A 14,142-nucleotide genomic window follows, 5' to 3' on the forward strand; every position below is an offset into this window, starting at 1 on the left:
GAAAATGAGAGAATGAGAGGATGAGAAAATAAGAGGATAAGAAGAGAGGTTTACGAAGATCACGATCTACAAACATTTGGTCCTTAAAAAATGAGAAGATGAGAAGATGAGAAAATGAGAAAATAAGAAGATGAGAAGATGAGAAAATAAGAAGATGAGAAGATGAGAAAATGAGAAGATGAGAAAATGAGAAGATGAGAAAATGAGAAAATGAGAAGATGAGAAGATGAGAAGAGGAGAGGAGGAGAAGAGGAGAGCTCCTCTTTCACTCATCACTGCCTTTTTGCACCCGTGAAACGTCGTCAGCGTAATAAATGAGGCGCGGAACGGGGAGAGAAAGTGAGTTTTTCAACTTTTTGTGGTCGTTTAGTCAAGAAATCAGAGTTGTGGTGGGAGTCACAATTTTATACTACTTGCCGTCCTCCTAATTGAAGTGTTTAGAGTGTGGTAATAGTGTGTAGGTGGGACGTTGCACTGTTTAGGTATAATTTGTTTAATAATGGAAATAATGAAACAATGAACATACATATAGTTTGCCTGTAGTGTCCTCTATCCTTACACACAGTTGGCATCACGTTCGATGCATTTGTGTGTGCGAGCGTTTTATCCAGCCATCAAAACCAGTTTGGAAAAATACCACAGAACAGTCCCTGCCCAACTGTTCAGAGCTGTTTCAACCTCCTGTAGGTAATGGAATCTCATGCCACGAAGCACAGACGTAGCTCAGACTTAAGTAGTTAAGTTCAAAGTGGGAGAAACAGAAAGTGTGGACATGACAACGAGTGGCAGGCCATCAACGTCGTTGACCGACAACAACCGCCACTGGGATGATGGAGAGGATAGACGCATCACCATCCAGGAAATTTCTGATGCAGTGCACATGTCCTATGGGTCAGCACATGCAATGATTGAGAGTTTGGGATACCGCTGGATAAAACGCTCGCACAAATGCATCGAACGTGATGGCAACTGTGTGGAAGGGCAACTCTGAGTAGAGGACATTACGGGCAATCATTGTTTCAATCTTTCCATTATTAAACATGTCACGTGCCAGTTCAGACGACACAATGAAAAATGCAAGGAAGAAATGTTCCCCGAAAGCGACGATAGATGGCAGCACGCCATATAAGGAGTTCATTGTAGAAACTAGGAGCGGAGAAGAACGATTATATATATTATAGTAAATGCAAAATACGTACATAAAGGAAGAGTATAAAAATTATAGAAGGGGTAAATAAAATGTTGTAAATAGCTAATTAAGATAATTAAGAATATGGTCGTATATGAAACAATTAGGAAAGTTAATAAGTGAGCAAATGAATTCAGAAATGTAGGGTAAGGACGGGGAAAACGGACACCTGGGCAAACGGACAGTCCCTAAGAAAAATACGAATAATTTGGTTTTGAAGTTTGCAACAGTGAATCGGTTGGCGTTGTGATTTGAAGCAGAACGTTCTCGAGAAGGTGTGTTGAACATTGGTTGAAATCTTGAAGAAGAACGCCAATGCAGCCGTAAAATCTGACCAGGTAAGGATAATTGTACTAGCAAAAACCTAAACAGTAAAAATCTGTGTGCGGAACATAAGGATTGCTTGGATTATGATGGTCCCGCCAAAGTTGCGCTTCGTAGTGTCGATATGCCATTGCCTCCTCGACATACACAGCCCGTGGCAACATGCTGCTGCCATCTGGTGGGCTTTTTCGAAAATGTAAAGCCCAAGGCTACAGGCGGGGCGAACGGACAGGCTTGTGTTGGGGCAAACGGACATGCATAAAGTGCATATCATTTAAATACTATAAGGTATTATGTAATTCAGCAACTAATCTACATTTAACTCAAAATCGAAAAAGGCATGTGTGAATTGCATGTAATGCATGTTTTACCCTTCAGATGTATACCGTTCTAAAATAATGTGTCCTTGTTACAGGATAGTGCAACATCGTGAACGATCCACAGACCGCTGTTCCTGGACAGATGACAATATGCAGAGGGCTGTTAATGCAGCACAAGATGGCATGCCTCTAGCTACAGCCGAAAGAACATTGTCTGTTCCGCGGATCACTTTACAGAGACGGGTGAGTAGCAACGTGCAAATTCCGAAATTTGGACAGCACACTACGCTTTCAAATGCAGTGGAGGTACAACTGGTGGAGCACCTTCTGAAACTTGATTCTATAGGATATGGTCTGACCTATAAGGAACTCCGCAGTTTGGTATATCGGTATGCATTTACAAATGGTGTGCCACATTCCTTTAATGATCTACAAATGGCAGGGAAGGACTGGATAAAAGGATTTTTAGCTCGTCACAAGTAACTCAGCTTGCGTGTTGCAGAGGCTGTGTCATATGCTCGCGCTAAAGGATTATCTAAGGCAAGTGTTAACATCTTTTACAATAATTTAACAAAGTTGCTAGACGAACACAATATATGGGACAAACCTGCCAACATATACAAATGTGGCGTGATAGGCATGTAACTGATCTACAAACCAAAACGAGTCATATCAATGCGGGGCAAGAGAAGTCGTGAGCCAAACGAATTGTGAAAGGGGAGAAACAATCAGTGTTATGGCATGTGTATCTGCAACTGGCCACTATGAGCCTCCTTTTGTTATCATGAAGGGTTAAAGATATAACGAGAACTATGAAATTAGCATGCCTCCTGGGACGAAAATAGTTCTTTCGGATAGTGACTACATGCAATGGGAATAGTTTGCTCATTTTATTAGTGTCAAAACCCCTGCTCCTGTAGAGCTCATTCTTGATGGACACGGATCGCATTGTTCAGATCCACCAACTCTGGAGAAGGCATTAACCAATGACATGTACCTCCACACAGCACACACAAACTTCAGCCGCTCGACGTTTCGTTCTTTGGGCCACTTAAAACATTTTACAACGACGGCTGTAGAGTTTACGTGCGAAGAAATCCGGGGAAAGGTATCAATAAAGTTGCCTTGGTGGCATTTTTGCAGAGGCTTGGAATCGTGCGGCCACAGTGGGGAATGAAGTAAATGGGTTTCATGCGTGTGGGATTCATCCATTTAATCCACAACGCCTGCCTGAGCACGCATTTATTCCTGGAATTGTCCATGAAGTGAATGGTCAAGATCAGCGATCACCAGAACATTTAGCGACAGACGATGCCTCATCCCAAGGAAGATTTCAAGAACTCAACCCCTTGTCATCAACTTCTGGGACCTCGAGCAGGAAACGAAAAACGGGGGAATCGCACTTATTAACGGATCCTTCTTTCATCGCTCGCCTCAAAGAGAAAAACTGACTGCAGCTAATCAAACAACAAGACTGGGAAAGCATGTTAAACGCACCGCAAAAGATGTGTGCCGTGTATGCAACGTTGTGTACGTACAAGCAGGGTCAACACTGGGTGCAGTGCTTAGTGTGTTCTGTCTGGTTCCACGTAAAGTGCGTTGCAAATAGAAATGACCCATACATTGTGTGTTCTTCTTCTGAGAGACATGACAGTCCATAAATGAGCTAGTGTCCATTTGCCCTTCTCACATGTCCGTTTGCCCCGCCATAGTGGGGCAAACTGACACTGCTACACACACTGATTCATTTAACAATTTGGAGGACAACGTTCATTATTTTGAATTATACATTATACTATTTGTTAGCTCAATGTTCACACTTTCTAAATCGACCATAATTGTAATTTTTCAATAAACAGTTTAATAGTTATTTTGCAATATATCCTTAGGGTGTCCGTTTGCCCCGTCCTTACCCTATCTCTTTTTGATCCTAGTGATCAAAATATAATTTAATACCTCTGACGAGGAGAATTTCGTCAGCTTTTGTGTTTGTCCGTCCCTCGGTGGCGCTGTGTCAAATTAGACGCCCCGAAGCACTTACGGTTGCGCTCCTTATTAGACGCACTGGGCCATAGGCAGCGCTTGCTGTTAGCGATCTTGGGCTATTCCCCTTTTGGTCGTTACATAGGAGGTGGAGCTATTGTCAGTTTAGACGCCCCTAATCTTTCTATAAGTATAGCTTGTATCGTTTGCCAAAGAAACGGGGAAAGCGAGCGCATATATGTAATAAATAAGATTATGCTTTAAAAGGAAAGACAATAAATTAGAAGAATAAGCCTTCTCAAAAATTAGAAAGAAGAAGAGGCCTTTTCCTAAATAGAAAGAAGAAAAGAAGAAGAAGTATTTTCAAAAAATTGAAGAAAGAAAAGAAGAATAAGACTTTTCCAAAAACAGAAAGAAGAATAAGCCTTTTCCAAAAACAGAAGAAAGAAAAAAAAGAATAAGCCTTCTCCAAAAGTAGAAGGAAGAAAAGAAGAAGAATTTTCCCAAATCAACGATATAAAAGAAGAATAAGCCTTCTTCAAAAAATAGAAAGAAGAAGAAGTATTTTCCAAACATAGAAAGAAGAAGTATTTTCCAAAAGTAGAAAGAAGAAAAGAAGAAGAAGTCTTTTCCCAGATCAAAGATAGGAAAAAGAAGAAGCCTTTTCCCAGAAATTACGAGAAGAAAGAAGAAGAAGATTTCCTTTAAATTGTTCATATATGTATAAGAAGAATATAATCGACGTAAATTTGGAATCAGCATATATATATATATATATATATATATATATATATATATATATATATATACAAGCTTCGCAGTATATTTTCTCTGTATTGTGTATAGTTTCCAGAATATAGATCCGCGTTTAACTATATCCTCTTGGCTATAAAACGCTTTCTTATTTGGAATTCTCGAATAAAGAACCTATCCCTCTGAGATTAAGATATCTGTAGCCGTGCTAACTTTATTTTAAGAAGTGCACTAGAGGGACGTTGCAAACAAATTATACCTCAACAGGCAAAACTTTTTGATACTTCCTCGTATGATGCTATAGAACATTCTACAAATCATGTAAACATTTTAAACCGTCTGATTTTTGTTAGACGTAGATGTAGGCTTCTTTATTACATGGAGCATCAAGCCATTGTTTCTATTGATATTGTATAAAGTGAAATATTGTATGGCTTAATTGTAACCCTATAAAGATAATAAATAATAATAATATTTTAATTTCCCGAGTACATTTTCCACAGTCGTAGAAAATATGCTGATGTTATACTGAAGGAAAATAATGTTATCTTTTCACAGAATAATGAAGGTAAAATAGAAAAGTAGAATGGAGATTGAAGATCAGAAGAGTGACAAGGTAGGTAAGGGAAAGATAGGGATATGAATTGGAATTCAGTTAAAAAAGAAATTGGGAGAGAGTGCAACGAGAGGAGGACAAAAATGTACACGATTAGAGAACGAAATAATATAAATAGTAAGGTAAGGGAAAGAAAGGAGACAGTGATACGGAATGAAATAGAAAGAGGAAGTTGATGAGATAGAAAGAAAGAAAAATAGAGAGAGAGTAAGAGAGAGAGAGAGAGAGAGAGAGAGACATAGATATTGAGAGAAACTGAAAAACGTAAGTTAAGAAATAGATAAATGGGAGAGAGAGAAAGACATGGTGTCGTAGGAGAAGCACACGTGGTAGGAGCGCACAGAGAGAAAAAGATCGTGGGTGAAGCGCACATTCAAACCTTCTTCTTTCTTTCCTTGCAGGTGAATGCGCAATGGAAGTTATTACCAATGCCAAGGTAAACCTTGTCTTTTACTGGACGGACATCAGTATCGTGTTGGCCGTATAAGACTGAAACTGTTATCTACTGGAGATGTGTAAAGGAACGCCGGCCGAAGTGCAAGGGATCACTAAAGACAACATTAAGCAACGACGTTTTGGAAAGAAAACCTCATCAGTGTGTTCCGAATGTTGGAGAGTTGAAAGTTCTAAAAACGATGTCTGCGTGCAGGAAAAGAGCAAGGGAGGAATTGTCTACGCCAGTGAACGTCGTCTACAAACAAGAATTTGGGAAATTGACGAATAGAGGTTATGAACTAGTTACTGAAATTCCAAAATATGATAACGTAAAAACCTCTTTGCGTGAAATGCGTAGGAAAACACTGGGAACAACCCAAAATGTTGAAACTGAAGATTTATTTCGTTGCCTCAATTCTCTGTCGTACGTTGCAAAGTTTGATTGCAGATCGTTCTGAAAAGTTGATGAAGCTGTAATAGAAGCTGCTGATAGAAGAACCTTTAAACCACTTTCGTGTATTAATCTACACGTTGTCCAGTCCCAAGTCTGGAAAGAAAAGTGCGAAGGAAGGCAATCATACTGTGCTCTAATCCCACAACACCTGAGATCCTTTGCGCTAGTCCCACGAAATTTTGCTGTGCGCTGATCTCACATGCGCTCCTCCCACGTAATCAAAGATATATAGAGAAAGAGAAAATGAAGGATGAGAGAAGAGAAAGAGTAAGGAGAAGAGATAGCTATAGATGAGAGAGAGAGTGAGAGAAGCTGTAATTTAAAGTTAATTATTTTGCTTTTGCTATCTCTCATAATTGGCCAATAATATGAAATACCACAGAACAATAACATAACATGTATTATTGAAATATAACTTTCAATTTGCTTTCCGGATATATTTATAATTATTGCTATTCAAGATATGTAATTACCTATTTGAAGGTCCGGGATGTCGCCCTGAAATAAAAATGTATGTTTATATATTTCTTTATTTAGCTATTGCTATGCACGCTCGCGCCATGTCTTACGCTCAACCATAACATGAGTGTATCTGTTGATACTTTAGATCATAATATAATCCACAAGAAACTATGAAGATACTTCACAATTGAAAAACATCTTTAAAAATACCAATGCGTACACACACATACTTGCGCGCAAATATATATACGCACACAGAGCATTCCCTGACATTCGCTACGAGACTCGGCGGCAAACTGCCCGGCATCAGTGCTTGTCTTACCCGGTGAACGGGGTCCGCGACAGTCGGCTAGAGTCGACTATTAAAATTACAGTTTTCATATTGTGTACTAACCTTGACTACAGAAGGTGTTGAAAATGATGTCCCTCTGCTGCAACACATTCCTGGCATCTCCGAAGGAAATTGGCATTTACACGTGCAAGTTCGTCTACTGTAAGTCTCCCGATTTCTCGTACAATACTCTCTTCTAACTCAGGGATGGTGTGCGGATTGTCTTTGTATACTTTATTTCCCCATTTTTCTTTCCACTTTTATTCAGTACTGACCCTGTTACTCTAAACTTTTTTTACGAGGTTTAATATAACGTGGCCGCGGTGGCTCAGTCGGTAACGCGCCTGACTACCATGCTAAAGGTCCCGGGTTCAATCCCCGGCCGGTTCAAATCCGGGAACTTTTCTAACGGTGAAAGCGGCCCCGGCGCCCACCCAGCGTCGAATAACATGGGTACCTGGGGGAAACCCTGGGGGGTAAAGGCGGTCAGGGGCGTGATGCTGATCACATCACCCCCACTCACGACCGGATCAAGAAAGTGTGGGGCGTTACCCCCACACCCCCTATACGCCTTCATGGCGTGGTGCTAAGCACAGGGGAACACTTTACCTTTACCTTTTTTAATATAAGCGACTGTCGTGGACCCGTTCACCGGGTAAGACAAGCGCTGATGCCGGGCCGCTTGTCGCCGAGTCTCGTAGCGAATGTCAGGGAATTATCTGTGTGTGTGTGTGTGTGTGTGTGTGTTTATATATATATATATATATATATATATATATATATATATATATATATATGTGTGTGTGTGTGTGTGTGTGTGTGTGTGTGTGTGTGTATTCGGGTTATTGATTTCGGTGAATCTGTAAAGTAAGCCTAGCATACGCATTCTTTTTTTGTGATGGTTGATATGTGATTATCGAAATTTTGCTTTGAATCTATGAGGATACCTAGATCTCGGTGTTGTGCTTCTTTTGCTAGAGGGAGGTCGGTGAGTGTATAATTGCCTTCAAGAATGTTTTGTTTCAATGAAATTGTTATGTATGAGCATTTAGAAGGGTTTGTGGACAGTTTCCATCGCTTACACCGATATTCGCTACGAGACTCGGCGGCAAGCGGCCCGGCATCAGCCCTAGTCTTACCCGGTGAACGGGTCCGCGACAGTCGCTTATATTAAACCTCGTAAAAAAGTTTAGAGTAACAGGGTCAGTACTGAATAAAAGTGGAAAGAAAAATGGGGAAATAAAGTATACAAAGACAATCCGCACACCATCCGTGAGTTAGAAGAGAGTATTGTACGAAAATGCGGGAGAATTACAGTAGACGAACTTGCACGTGAAATTCCAATTTCCTTCGGAGATGCCAGGAATGTGTTGCAGCAGAAGGACATACTTATATATATATATATATATATATATATATATATATATATATATATATATAAAATATATAAAATATACGTGAAAAAAGCACATAATTATATTTGAGAGAATAAGAGTTCAAAGCACATGATAATTTTTATTCGTGAATGACTTGAAGAAAGGTAACTATACTCAGAATTGCCACTCAACAGTAAGGTGAAATTTTATCATTAAATGTCTTATTATGAGCATCAGAGTTGGCAAGGTAATTTACTCGTTGTTTTTTACGTAAATTACGCGTAATTTACCAGAAATTTACTTCGCTTAGAAAACAAGTTTTTACGGAAATGTAAAAAACTAATTTTGTTTCGTATCTTAGCCGGCCCCTGTGGCGGAGTGGTTAGCACATCGCGCTACGACGCTTGGGGTCCTGGGTTCGATCCTGGCCTGGGCATGGGTGTTTGTGAGTGTCCATTCATCAATATCATGATGTCATCACTCATCCCCATCTTCGCAAATTAGCCAAAAGTGGCACAAGAAGCGAAGTAAAATAAACTAAATCAAATCAAATCTTTCGTGACTTAGTAATATAAAAGTATTAATATTACATTTTAAACTTTAATTTTCTCATATATTTAGCACAATATCATTATTAACTGAAGATTGTATAGCAACCTCACACCCTCACCCTCACTAACAGAGTTTTTAAGAGAGAGTTGTTCTTTCACATATTTTTAAAAATTAAGAAACCTGTTGATATATACGTCTTGCACTAGTAGTTTTATTTATAACATAACGTAACGATTATCGACAATTTATTTATATTGGATTTCATAGTTTTAGTAACGGCTTCAAATTCCTCTTTCATTCGTATTATTTATGCACTTCATGCTCAAGGTCCCAGGTTCGATCCCCGGCCGGTTCAAATCCGGGAACTTTTCTAACGATGGAAGCGGCCCCGGCGCCCACCCAGCGTCGAATTACATGGGTACCTGGGGGAAACCCTGGGGGGTAAAGGCGGTCAGGGGCGTGATGCTGATCACATCACCCCCACTCACGACCGGGATCAAGAAAGTGTGGGGCGTTACCCCCACACCCCCTATACGCCTTCATGGCGTGGTGCTATGCACAGGGGAGCACTTTACCTTTTTACCTTGCATAGGCTAATTATGATGTGAATGTGAATACGGCAGTTTGTAAAATTCCAATATAACAGTACATACAAATTCGGAAGGAAAGTTTTTTAAAGCCTTTTTTGTTGTCTACTACTGCCAACCGCCATACATAACAATAACCATACCAAACACCACGTTTTCTTTAAATTTTTATGTTTGATCCTAGGTTTTTACGTACATTACGTTTCATACGTACGTATTTTACGCATCTTTTACTCGTAATTCTCGTGTCGTGTAGAAAACATTTTTTTACGCGTAATTGCACAACCCTGATGAACATGCATAGAGCAACACGCTGATAAAAGTTTTAAATAATTTCAATACTCTTAGAATCTAAATATGAACGCCTCTCCCCACACACAGAAAACAGAAGAACTTCATGTAATTTTTATTGTCACTTGAACTGACTATCTGTGCAATATCGTAATAATAATAATAATAATAATATTTTTTCAGACAGGAACTCGACAATAAGGAATGCGGAGTCAGTCACCTATATCCTCTTCGTGGGTTTCACCTGTTTACATGTTTATGCCGTTAGTGACCCGGAAGAGCTTAGGTAATGTCTGACACTGCGTTCCTTATTGTCGAGTTCCTGTCTGGAAAATGATGGCCAGTGTCTGGGATTTTGAGCTGTTTTAATCTAATGTATTTTCAATATTTGAGGATTATTACGATATGAAACCTGAAATACAACAAAATGAGAGCACAAAAAAGTTACACACCATGATGTATATATGTGTGTGTGTACATACATACACTATAGCCTACACTTCACTTTATGCCTACGTGTTAACGCCAGTGTAGCCAGCAAAAAGAATTTGATTCTGTTGACACTCAAAATAACATTAGCAGAGTAAGTAGAACCACTAAACTGCCACTAGAAGGTATAATAGCAAGTTTTTTTCCGTTACAATTAATTTAGTACCATGCAATATTCCAGAAGTGGTTTAAAACACCATTTTGGAAGATTTTCGAATTGTAATGCATATTTATGTTGATCGACAACTTAACTTACAAGTGACCATGGGGGCAAACCGACTTCCGTGGCGAAGTGGCTAGCACATCGCGCTACGACGGCGGTGTCCCGGGTTCCAATCGCGGCCTGGGCATTGGTGTTCTTTTTGAGTGTGTCTCATCATATTCACCTCATCTTCGCGATTAACCAAAAGTGATGGAAAAGCTAAGTAAAATAAACCAAATTACCCACTCGCTCAATCAATCAATACCAAATGTTTCAATCAATCAGTCGTCAATTTAATTATATTTTGCTTGCCCTCCCTGAGAGGTTTTTCTTTCTTGGTCTCCTGGAATTAAGTTTCATTTTGTCCCCCTACAAACAAAAGTCTGTGTAAGCTCATGCCTGTTGTGTACGCATTGGACGACTAAGTACATTTTGAAAGTCGTATTTGAGTCTTCAACAAAGCACATGAGACCCTTTCCGATAAGAGATGGCGCTGATTTAATTACTATATTTATCGTGAGCATTCTGATTTAAAATACAAACTAACGTGTAGAAGATCTATTCCCCTTCTCAATTCAAATACTTAGTCAAAAGAAAACATTGACACTTCTCTTCTGAAACAATTTTAAAGGAACGTTTGCTTCCCAATACTCGTCTCTCGCATACAGACTTGCTCTTGACTTTCATGTGCTCGCCAGTTCGACTTGAGGTAACACTCTTCCTTTATGTTGCTTAATGAAGATGAAAGTTGAAGTAGGCATTCCAGCACAAAGATACGACGAAGCTCACGATAATTTCTATATAACATTTAATACCGTTGCATATCCCTATACAGCCCAGTCAATGAAAAATGTCAAATTTCTGGAATAATTACGTAAAAGCTGAATTTTGACCAGAACACTATTGGCAGTGCGAATTCGAAAAACCTCCATATTGTAAAAAAAAAAGGTAAAGTGCACCCCTGTGCTTAGCACCACGCCATGAAGGCGTATAGGAGGTGTGGGGGTGACGCACCACACTTTCTTGATCCGGTCGTGAGTGTGGGTGGTGATTAAATTTTCTGCAAAAGAGCTAGAGTTACATACTAAAACAGAACTGTTGGAAAGTTGGCAGAAACAATGGACAATTACAGGGAAGAATTATGTGAAACATTACTATTCAAAGAACCTTGGTATCAAGATATTATTCTTTCAAGAAATTCTTTAACAAGCCTTCTGAGATGTCGGCTAATCTAAATAAACTCTTGCGCCAAAAGACTTGTACACTAAGCCCCGTGACAGGTTAACTTTGCAGCAGGTTTTATGTATTAATCCGCGTGAGAACGACAGTAGTGGTATTGACTGTATTATGAGCACCACTTACAAGTGTAGAAAGTATGAACCCCCCTCAAGCAGATTTGGCTACACTTAAAACAAGCTCAACATGCCCATATGAGCTTTTTGCTCAAGTGTGGAATCTTGTCTAATCCAAGCTTTTTGTAAAAAATGCCCTTCGGAAAGGAAGAGCTTTTTCGGAAAGTATGACCCCCCTCAGATTGATTTGTCTATACTTACAAAAGGCACTTCTGTGAGATTGTTGTCCATAAATTTGTTAAAAATATGCCCCTCTTGATGCCCACACTTAAAACTAGGCCACCCACACCCATACACACCTATACACACCTACACCCACCCACACCCACCCACACATATTCACTTCCGGTCCACTTCCGGTCTACTTCCGGTCTACTTCCGGTCCACTTCCGGTCTACTTCCGGTCCACTTCCGGTCTACTTCCGGTTTACTTCCGGTTTAAGTTCAATTGGACACCAGGCCCATCTTGCATATCTAGTACTAAGACAATGCAATATGCAGAGACCCTCTAGAATTGCTCCGTGACTCTCTCATTTCTTACATCATAAACATATGATTTTTCTCCTATGAGAATGACACTACATATGGTGTCATCAGGTAATGCCTCATGGAATTCACAGATAATTTTAATGTTTGTCCTGTCATTCACCACAACTTGTTTTCTTTTTGAGGTGTTGATGACAAACATGGGTCTCCGTGTTTTGAATTCATCTGGTGTGTAATACATGTCAGTATTGCCAGTAGTGACTCTTTTGTATGATGAAAATGCCTCATATAATTTGAGGAAATCATCCTTGGACATGTCTAAATTATAATTTTCTCTAGGAAATACCTCATTTCTGCCATTTTTAAGATATATGTTCTTGATGTTGCAGTTATCAAATCTACTTGAATTTTTTTCCTGATTATTGTGTCTTCCAGTCTGAAACAATACCACCACAAAATCCGGCATGTCATATTGAATACTGGAGAATGAATTTGTAGCATCAAACTCATAATAAGTACCAGTTGCGGGCTTCTGTACGCATTGATATGTATAAAATTGCAGAGGAATCTGTGGATTTTTTACTATATCTGCTTTGTGTTTAAGAGCATAACTGGCCTCATATTCAACAACAGGAATTCTTAACTCCATAGTCTGAATAATGCATTTGCCTGCATCTGGTAGGGTATTAGGCAGAGCTTCTCCTGTAGGGTTTAATGTGCTGTACCTCATCAAAGCATTGTTATCATTTGCAGCTCTTCTAAATGTAATTCTTAAACCACCCTTCCACATAATATCTTTGTAATCCGAGAAGAATCCTGGCAACAGGCGCATGGGGAACAGCACTGTATGATTTTTAGATAATATCTTATCACCAGCCTCAAATCCACCGATTCTGTAGTAAGAAGCCTCGGTTTTGGATAATTTTAATGTGGCCAAAGCTGTGGAGGTAATGCCGGGATAATCCACTCTGTTTATAACAACACCATGCTTTCTGATCTCAATTTCAGAGAACAGATGCGGCACAAAATTATCTACCAATCTTATATTTGAATTTGCCGGATAATCTGTTCCATCGAGCTTTACAACATCAAATTTGATGTATAGATCTGCTCTGTGGGGGTGTATAAAGCCATCCCCTACATCAAGATCAACCTCAATTTCTGTGTTGGGTTGATTTAAATTTGCAAATGTCCTCCTGTTTGGGGGGAATGATTGTAGCTCATAACTCTCAATATTTTCCAATTTTTTTTGTATGTATTTTTATTTAAATATTAATCTCTATGATAGCAGTTGTTGTGGCTCCAGCAAAATCAACTAATTCTTCTTTTTCATTAGTGACCATCAATTCAATATTATCTATTCTATTATGGCACACAGGAAAATATAATGTTGGGGATGGATTGTAGATGATGGGCTCCATGAATTCGGAATTAGGTTTGAATGTTGCAATGATGCCGGTTTGTTTGTGAGTGCCTATGCCATTTGATTTGGTGATCATACCCTCAGCCACATTACAGTGAATATTCAGAGTCTCTATGGCTAAGAATTTAGGTATATTCATAGCAGTGTGTTTGATGGCTGGTTCGAGTTTTGTGTTGTTCTCAAAGCCTAACAGCTCTCCTATAGTACCCAGATCCACTGTTTCTGTAGCAGATACAATCTCTACTCTGTGAGTGACAGAATTTTGAGTTAACACTACACCTCTGGGTAATTGAGCATTTAGAGTGGATAGATTATATTGCCCTGGAGTGATGACAATTTTTTGATCCCCTACTGCAATTGTGTTCTTGTGGTGGGTAATATTAGGGATCAAGTACATGCCGTAAAATGCTCTGAGAGCTATTGTTTTGGGATACACTATGTCATCATGCAATTTGAGTTTCAATATTGAATTTTGGCTGGTGAGATGGAATACCCCCATGATGTTTTAAATACCACA

General features: G+C 39.4%; 1 protein-coding gene across 2 annotated transcripts in view; it reads right to left on the bottom strand.

Annotated features, from left to right (window-relative positions):
• LOC146005260 (uncharacterized) overlaps positions 1 to 14,142 on the bottom strand; it is a 61,379-nt gene that overhangs the window by 19,776 nt on the left and 27,461 nt on the right. For both annotated transcript variants that reach the window (XM_083144359.1, XM_083144358.1), the window contains exon 7: positions 6,548 to 6,572. In XM_083144359.1, the coding sequence (XP_083000485.1) occupies positions 6,548 to 6,572 (25 nt within the window). The remainder of the gene's footprint in view (positions 1 to 6,547; positions 6,573 to 14,142) is intronic.

Source organism: Lepisma saccharinum, chromosome 23, assembly GCF_977018435.1.
Source record: "Lepisma saccharinum chromosome 23, izLepSacc3.1, whole genome shotgun sequence".
In the NCBI taxonomy this organism is placed as follows: Eukaryota; Metazoa; Arthropoda; class Insecta; order Zygentoma; family Lepismatidae; genus Lepisma; species Lepisma saccharinum.